General features: G+C 37.9%; 1 protein-coding gene across 2 annotated transcripts; it reads right to left on the bottom strand.

The window, feature by feature from the left end:
• Positions 1-53: 53 nt before the first annotated feature.
• On the bottom strand, positions 54-9,235 carry LOC132605231 (uncharacterized). Of its 2 annotated transcripts, none has more exons than XM_060318449.1 (11): positions 8,138-9,235; positions 6,580-6,771; positions 6,240-6,445; positions 6,047-6,129; positions 5,775-5,935; positions 5,411-5,541; positions 4,840-5,106; positions 2,286-4,720; positions 2,068-2,176; positions 1,512-1,592; positions 54-307 (listed from the first exon to the last, which is right to left on the bottom strand). In XM_060318449.1, the coding sequence occupies exons 1-11, from the start codon at positions 8,460-8,462 to the stop codon at positions 233-235; spliced, it is 4,065 nt and encodes a 1,354-aa protein (XP_060174432.1). In that variant the 5' UTR covers positions 8,463-9,235; the 3' UTR covers positions 54-232. The 2 variants fall into 2 exon arrangements, with proteins under 2 accessions (XP_060174432.1, XP_060174435.1); XM_060318452.1 differs by having other exon boundaries at positions 4,840-5,082.
• Positions 9,236-9,453: the final 218 nt, after the last annotated feature.

Genomic DNA, 9,453 nt, shown 5'->3' with positions numbered 1-9,453 from the left:
ATGGTTTGGAATAAAGAGACAAGCTTCCATGAATGAGATATTGCACAGGAAAGGAAACTAAATTAATCCTTTAAATTGGATGTAAAAGGATTACATATAAAGGATATAAACCGTGTGTTTTTAGAGCAATGCATCAATTAGCAGCTTTGCTTGCAAAGCAGTGTCAATCTACATCAGGAACATGTTAGGTGAATAAAAGAATTTGAACGAGACCAAGTTGAGTCAATAAGAATCAGGACTCAGGAGGCCCATTGTGGTGGAACTTTGTACAGTCAAAAGGCCCAAGCTGATTGTTTTTCTTTTTCACCTGTAAATCAAAGAAAGATAACAGCTTAAGAGACTAATATGACATTGGCAGAACCAGTCAAGATAACATGTGCAACAGTACGCTATTTTTCCATTTCTACCGATCAATGCGCCCAATGTATATCGTCCCAAGCAACAACTGTTATAATTAAAATATAAACTTAGGTGAAAGAAGTCTTGGTAAAAGCTACCCTCTTTTATTAAGGGTACTTCAAGTGATAAATTAAGGACATAAATTATGACAGTTTCTAGTATAGCCATACACCTGCCAAAAGCTCTACTCTTGGAATATGAAGAAAATATTGATTCGGTTTTAAGAAGATTAAAAAGAATGAACACCTAAAAGATCAGTAACAGGATCACAGGTAAAACAAGAAGTCCCACGGATCCTCATATCCTCCCAGTATCCAGCTTTTATTTTTTTTCCTGTAATGTGCGTATTACAAACCCAGTGTTTTTATTAGTTCGAAACAATTTAAACAAATTATAGCACATAACTGATCGCATATTCACCCTATCTACTTTTCTAATAATCTTGCTCATGTTAGTTTGCCAATCATTTTAATGGCCGAAATGGTGTAGTTAGTTTGCCAATCATTTTAATGGCCGAAATGGTGTAGTTCTTCTTTTCTTTTTTTGGTTTGAACATTGACTGGCAAAAGATGTGTGGAACTCAGAAACTTGTATATATTAAAACATCATATCAAACTTTTGCTGGTAACTTAATATGCTTTTATTATTTTGTTGTTACTTTTAAATTTTCCCATCAGAGGACTACTACATCATGTCGAGCTTTGGTCCAAGTATATAATTCAGCTATCAGTCTATCACAAGTGAGATAAAAGCTCCTCCAAGTATCAAAATGCATTTCTGTGGGACAATATTGTACGCACTAAGCTCCCCTTATGCGTAAGGTTCAGGGAAGGGCCGAACCACATAGGGTTTATTGTAAGAAGCCTGACCAAAAGGCATCTAAATTTGCAAAATGATTACCAGCAACATTATCAATGTCAAAAGTTAAAATGAACTAAATCAATTCTCACCCAAATTTGTAGCATATGCCAGGGAAAACCAGTTCATGTAAAAAAGACCGAATAAAGTTGAATGCATTCTCATTCTAGCTTGTAGCATACACATGTCACTATGTTAGATATGGCATAGGCTACCTCAAATAAGAAAAGAAGAATCTATAAATAGAGACTTACCGGAGACCACGGGCTTGGCTCAGGCAAGGATTTCTCTTGGGGTGAATTTTGTACAGCACCACTTTTCATGGTTAATATGTCCTGTAAAATCAGAACAAAGAGTCAGTTACACAAACCTGCAGACATTTTACCACCATAAAAAATTATTCAATTATTTTTCTGATAAATCATGCTCCAACAATAGATTTAGAGGGATAGAGCTTAACGCTCAAGCCAAGTTTGTCTCACTGCCTATGGTTCAGAACAAAACTTTTAGGGAGGTCAAGCTTGCCGACTGTTCTGGACCTGTTACTGGATGATCCAGGCGTCTTTCATTTTATGAATAGAGAGGTATGCTCACTAAAAGAAATATGATGAACAGCTAATGTCTCATAATTTGCTCTTTAACACCAGGTGCTATAGGTGAAGATTCTGGATAAAGGTGTGGAAGCAAACTGCTCTTGAGGAAACTGAAGATGAGTCGGGGAACTAACAAAAGTATGCTTGAAAGGTTAACTACATTTTCCTTCATTCAGACAGATCCCAGTATACAGATCATTTTCCAAAAAGAAATTACCTCTCCAGCAGCTTCCATTGCTGCCAACCATTCATCAGAAAATGGAACTGCATCATGTGGGGGTAATATCAAAAGATTGCCTTTCTTCAGACAGCTCTCCGTGTTCTTGCTGCCATCAACAAAATGTGTTTAGAAATTCTCAAAAGATTGTAATAAAGGCTAGGTCTACAAAAACCAAAGGACTACTTTGGGATGAGAAAAGTCTATGCAATACTTACACTGGCGAAATGGTGTTTTCATTTGTGCATGGCTCGAGATTTTCCAGCCCATGGCAAAATTCATTGTGAGAACTCTCATATCCACTAGGTTTTCCAGTTTCAGATTCCTTCACCACAATATTTTGATTCAATATGTCAGCTACCTTCCTTTGTATTCTTGATGAGGTCTGATCTCCTTCAACAAGTTCTATGCAATCAGTTGTCACACTTGCTGTTTGGTTTGTACTTGTCCCCTGAGATGAATCAAGTTCCACAGATAAAGATTCAATTGATGATGGATATGATAGTTGATCCTCAACACAGTGGATAACATCCAGTTCATCAGCAACACTACCACTCCCATGAATCAAAGGTGACTCCTGGTTCAGAAAACATGGGCTTTCTAATCCACTTTCATTAACACTCTTTCGTACTGGAAGAGCATCTCCAAAATTCTCGAAGACATTGCTGCTTTCACATTCTTCCACCACAGTGCTAGGGCTTTTTCCAGGCAACTGAGCATCATTACCATGTGTATCCACGTGTACATCCTCCATCTGTAAGATATTTGTGAGGGCATTTGTTGTCTTTCCAATTTCATTTTCTTGTCTTGTATCTCCGAGTGGTGGAGTATGAGGACTCTCTAATACAGCCTTATGACACCTCATTTCCATTGAACTGGAACGAATCAAATCCGCATGGCTGCACATTTGTGACTCCTCAACTTTCAAGCTTTCCGTAGATGGCATGCCAAGCTTCACCTTGATCATCTGACTACCATCACTAGGATTGTTTGATGAATCTCGATTTTCAAATTCATCCATTTCTTTGAGGAGAAACATGTCTTTGATCAGTTTGTTACCTTCACCCATTGGACCAAGTGTACCATATCCAATTGCATCTTGCGTTCCCCTGGAAGATAAACCAAATTCCATAGAGCCGGTTAAATTGACCTCATTCTGATAGTTTGATGAATCGCGAATTTCAGCTTCATCCACCACTTCCAAGACAGACTCTTTAATTGGTTTTCTACATTCGTCAATTGAACCAGGTACACCTGATACCATTTTGTCTGTTGTTGCACTTGTCAATGAACCAAAATCCAGAGAGGTAGTTAACTTTGAAAGAATCTCTTCATCTGTTGAATGATTACAATTTTTAGCAAGAGTAATTTTGACATGGCTAGAACACATGATATCTGTATGATCTTCTTGAACCACTGTAATTCTATTACTATCTAATTCTGTCTGTGCACTTGTAAAATCAAACCTATCAAAACCACTATCATCTGGTCGATATGCCAGAGCAGATAAACTAGTTTCAACAATCTGTTCATCTTGACTTTGATCTATACAAATATGTTTACTTAGGGACCGATCACTTGAATGCAATAAGTTACCACCTGAGGACTTATGTTCCGAGTAAATTGAAAGTACACCAGGATTAGTTTCGCAATTTTCATCAGATAAAGTTTCACTCAGGACATCTGCTACTAATCCTCCTGTTTGTACTCTATCAGTGATCTGCTTGCTGGTAAAAGCTTCTTTCAGATTATGAGAATCTTCATACTGAGATGCTACTTCTGACTTTTCCATCTTTTCTTCACTGAAGTCTGAACCTGAGAAATTCAAGGGCACACAATTCCCACCTCCATTATTCCTTGGTTCTCTTTGGGCTTTGCTCACATTGCTCTTAATCTTCATAATGTGCTTATCATTATCAAATATCCCATCATCTTCAACTGCAAAGGACTTGACTGTTTCAAATTCTCCACCGGGTAAATTATTGCAGCAACCTACATAACCCTCCTCCCTCACCTCCTCACTAAAATTAATCATGTTCCGGTACTGCGACTTCGAACCATCAATTACTGAACAAATGCCAGATTCTTCTGCTTCATTTTGATTGCAGTAGGCACCTTGCAATCCACGTAGAACTAGAGATTGTGTATTGTAGCTAGCTTGTGGAAACTGAGCATCTTTAAAATCTGATCCAGCAGAGCCTTTATTTTCTATAAAACCAGGGATGGAGTTCATGAGATCACCATCTTTGTTTATATGTTCATGTTTTCCAGTTTGTGGTGGATGTTGCTTGCCATTCATCAGCAATCCTGCATCCTGAAGCTTCTTTTCTTTGTGCTTGATGTGATCCGGTACTTTTTCATCAAAATTACCTGCAGGATCTCTGAGCTTATCACTGACTGGATCAAGCTTCTTACCAACACTTGGAATATTCACTTTTTCTACACTGTTTCCTTCCAAGCCTGGTTTGATTACTTTGCAGGATTCTGTTGAGCTTTCTTTTTCCAATCCTAGTATCCTACAGTTCAGATTTGCTAAATTGACCTTGCCTTCTTGCTTTGCTAGTGCCACTGGTGGCCTCAGATCACCAGACCTTTGCAACGGGCACATACTAGACTCGCCTTTCAACAAGCGGCTTGTATCTGAAGCTTTTGTCTGCAATCACCATATTGGTTATCATGACTTTAAAATAATATCCTACGGCATGAGCATCATGCAGCCTATGCACCTTAAATGAAAGAACCTAATGCTTGCCAGAATAGTGCTGGTAATACCTGACGAAAAAATCCTAATGAAGGTGAAGGCATCCGCAAACCCGATGGTCTCATGGCTTGTGCAGGCAGGTATTGCGTACTGCTAACAGCAGTACGAGTGCTGTGAGGAAGGCGAAGAGCATATGGTGTACATACATCATGACGTTCAGATGAATGTGCTCGGCTAGATGTAAGTGTGGCATCTGGATTCATCTCCAAACCAGTATTGCTAGCTTTATTAACTAGAGAAGATTCAGTTGATGCCTGTAATTTCGATGTTGATTTTTTCTGCGCAAATAAGAATTAAGCAAAAAGGAGGGGTATGATTTTGTTGGTTAACTACCAAATATATTGAATGTACTCCAGGCTAAATTCTTTCGTGTTTCGTTCTTGAACTTAAACAGTTCTTGTGAGTTCTTAATCGCACCGAATTCTTCTAAAATGTTGAGCTCAAAACTTGAAGTAATTCTTACGTCATTTCTCCTTAAAAAACATGAAAAAGAATTATCCTTGAACCTTAAAAATTCTTTTAAGTTCTTAACCACGCAGAATTTTTCTAGAATATTGAGCTTAGACTTGAACTGCAGCTTACATTATTTCCTCTCAAATTGCATGACGAAGATTTATCCTTCAAAGGTTCAGCAACAGCTTTTGCTTTTTCTTGGCTATTTCTCACTTTTCTAGAGTAGCTCCTTAATCCCATATTCTTCTGAATACTAACAGCTGCATGAGAAAGGAAAGGAGAATAAAAATGACGTACTCTCTTAACTGTGACGCAAATACGAAAAGTACTTTCGCAAAATGTAGTTTTATGCCTTCTAAAAGTTTGAGCATGGATATAACCTGCGTGAGTTATTACAGCACATTTTGAATACATCCATTCCCAATGATAGAAATGGAAACAATCACACTCAGCAGAAGCCAGAAGGATAGATAATAAAAAGTAAAGGTATTACCAGAATCAGTTACTTGATTCTTCAAGTGACTTGCTCTTGGTATAGTACTCTTAGAGCTTGTAGGCAACAAACAAGAACGTAGCTTTGAAACTTGACACTTTGGTAACTTGGAATCCTTGGTTGCAGATTTTCCATGATTCATGTCTGCAGGCCTTTTCAGTCTAAAATAATATTAAGGCTCATCATCTGTAAAACCTCTTAAATAGTAAAATAAAAAACTGACTACTTGGAAATAGTTGAATCTCAAATATATCTAACATGTGCAAGGATATGAAGCTGAAGACAGAGGTCGAGAACAGCCAATAGATTTGGAGATAGTTCTACCATTCGGAGACGCAAGCACTTTACTTGAGACCTGAAACCACGCAAAAGACAAATCAAACGAAATAAGATGGAGTAACATCAGAAGTCATGGCCATATTTATGAGCTGAAAAGTCACTGCTAGTCTTAAGCTGAGATCTGACCTTCCGCTTATCTTCTTTTAAAGTTGCAGCTCGAATTTCTTTAAACGTACTCTTTTTGTTCGAGTTCAAATAAGCTGAACTAGCATCACATAGAGAGTCATTTGAAGTTGGATTTCGCTCTTCTTCATTGATGGTGAACAAGGCCTCTCCGCATGTGTTAACTAATGTTCCACTAAGCAGAGAAAGTTCTACTGGATCCAAAACACCTAAACAGAAAGAATAAAGTACAAATCAAAAAAGCAGAAATAATGAAGTAGCTTTTTCCTGTAATCAATCTCCTGCAGCATCTAACAACTTTTTCTGCATGTGATAAATAGAGATATTGTACTGTAATAATTACCTTCTTCAGTTGAAAATGCTCTATCCCATGCTAAACTTTTCCGCATATTGAAACCACCACCTCTTTTCTTCCTCTTCATATGCAGCGGCTCCACACTCAGTTTAGGCATTTCTGCTATATTTTCTTTATAGCTGCAACCTCTACGAGAGGAACTGCCGCATTTTAATGGATCTACACGACCATCTAGCCCTCCTGTAACATGATGAAATCTATAAACTATTACGAAATAAATAAATAAAACTATAAGCTTCCCGGGAAATTGTTCCCTCTACTTCAAGAGACCAAGTGTTTCCAATTTTAAACAGAAAACCTAACAAATTCAAGCTGAACATAAGCTACTAATGCTAGCTTGCCCTCTATTATTACTGTACAGAGCGGGGAAGAAGCACTGCAGAAAGTCATTACTGTGTTGGAATAACTACTTTAATTGGAGTATTCTGGTAAGCTTGAACCTCAGGTTAAGATAGCTGCATAATCGAGTTATTGTTGTAGCTATGAGTGCTACAGACAGTCTAACGAGAGGAATGGAAGTGATTGACACAGTAGCTCCTATAAGTGTTCCGGTGGGCGGAGCGACTCCGAGACGAGCTCGGAGAGCCCATTGATAATTTAGGGCCTATAGATACTAGTACAGCGTCTCCTTTATACAGTTGGATACAAAATTATCTAATTTTGAAATAGGAATTAAAGTAGTAGATCTTTTACCCCCTTATCGTCCTAGAGGAAAAATGGGACTATTCAGGGGAGCTGAAATGTAGATATATGCCGGCTCACAACCAAATGTGTCTTTGTACCAATCGCCATGTTAGCCCTATGCAAAGGATAGGGTGGTTTGCTTAAAGAGAATCTTTTCTCTGATCAGGTACGAATCATGTTGTACATGAACAAGCTCCGTAAGATCCAATATAAGTGAACTTAGATAAAACGGAAAGTTTTGAAGAAAATATGTATGCTACAACTAACAGTACAGAAGAGCAGCAGAATACCAAATGTAAAGAAGAAAGCATCAAACTTCTACTGACAGAAGTAATAACATAAATCAATCGATCAATCAAATTCACCTTAACTCCTAGGTAGGGTTTTTGTTATCAATTAAGCTCTACTTAGTCCCATTTCATAGTTCATATTCATCAAAGTAAGTCACTAGCTGTCAACCCATGACTCTACGCCATGTAGCCCATATTTTGAGGTTTGTTACCCAATTTAGCCCATATTTGTGTATAAACACACCTTTTACGCAAGGTTGATACATTATGTATAATGCTCCGCCAGATATCATATTGTATAAACTGAAAAATATGGCTACGTGGCGTAATATTGTATATTTTTGAAAATTTCCGTGGGCTAATTACGGATTTTATCGGGAACCAACTAATTAAGCCTAAGAACTCATTATGACCTATTTCAACATAAAACAAAAAATGTAGGCATATCTAAACAAGACGAAACTTCCGAATCGTCTCAACGCTTCTCATCCCCCAAAGCAAGCTATAGGAATTGCAATGCCACTTGGAAAATGTATTTAGAAATTGAAAGAGAAAAAAGTAGAATAACTGACTCATTGGAGACAAGAAATTTGAAATAGAAGCGAAATCGTCAGGACTGGAATCCATATGAGGGAGTGGGCTTAGATCCGATTCCATTTTGATTGGATGATTGAAATAGTAGTTGAAGAAATCATCAAACAAGTATGTAGGAGTAGGACTGACTAATTTGTTTGTTTGGTTGAAGGGAAAGAATAGGGGGATTTGTTTGTTGGTTTTGAAATGAGGGCAAGCGGGAAAGGGTCCCCTAATGTAGGACCACACACACGTGCCTTGCTTACTCCAATGCCAAATCTCGGTTTTCTTCTTCTTTCTTTTTTCCCCTTTTGTTTCATTCATTCAAAAATTGCCTACAAATAAAAACGGGAAAAGGGCCAAGTATACCCTTAACTATCGAAAAAGGCTAAATATTCTCTTCGTTATACTTTGGGTCTAAATATGCCCCTATCACTATACTATTGGCTTAAATATGCTCCTTCACCGTTAAAATTGTCTAAGTTGAAACTCAATATCATATGTCACTAACATTTTAATGAGGTGGCATTACGTGGCATGCCACGTCACTAACCAAACTCAATTTTACCCCCACCTCCCTCTCCTTCCGTATCATCTTTCACCATTAGTGGGTTGCTTCCAATTTCCTCCATGGCTGGATGTAGAACATCTTCTGCCATGATATATTCCCCTGTATGAGAAACATCGCCATCCTCGTCCTCTTCATGTTCCACTTCTTCTGTTTCTATCCCATAGTCATATTTTTCATTTGTGGTTATAGTTACCAGAGCTAGTTGGTATGCTTCTTCTGTGACTTCCTTCCCATCCAAGACATCATAAACTTCTCTGTCAAAAGAACTTGGTAGCCTTTTCTCTCGCCTTAGATCGTTACTCATATTCTAATAAGATTCGCCTTCAAGTACCTCCAAAATTTGCTTTGCTCGCAACCAGAGGGTGAAATATGGTGTCTTTGTGTCCGTTGTTTGTGGTTTTTCCGCCCACTTCTTGTAAAATTGTGATACCCAATTATTAGTTTTCTTTAATTGCTGTAATTTCTAAGGTCATACTTCTGTTTCTGGAACAATGTTAATGTAGAAAAAAAATATTAGTGAAAGGGTGTAACGAGGGAGATGTTAATGGTGAAAGATCATAGGGAAGGAGAAGGAGGTGGGGGTTAAAATTGAGTTTGATTAGTGAGTAGGCATGCCACATATTGCCTACCTCATTAAAATTTTAGTGCCACGTGGGATTGGATTCCAACTTGAACAATTTTAACGGTGAAGAGGCATATTGGAGTCAATATAACGGTGTGAGTATATTTGGACCCAAAGTATAA

This window comes from Lycium barbarum, chromosome 1 (genome assembly GCF_019175385.1).
Source record: "Lycium barbarum isolate Lr01 chromosome 1, ASM1917538v2, whole genome shotgun sequence".
In the NCBI taxonomy this organism is placed as follows: domain Eukaryota; kingdom Viridiplantae; phylum Streptophyta; class Magnoliopsida; order Solanales; family Solanaceae; genus Lycium; species Lycium barbarum.
Note: the sequence above shows the minus strand (reverse complement) of the source record. Positions and strands in the feature narration are given on the sequence as shown.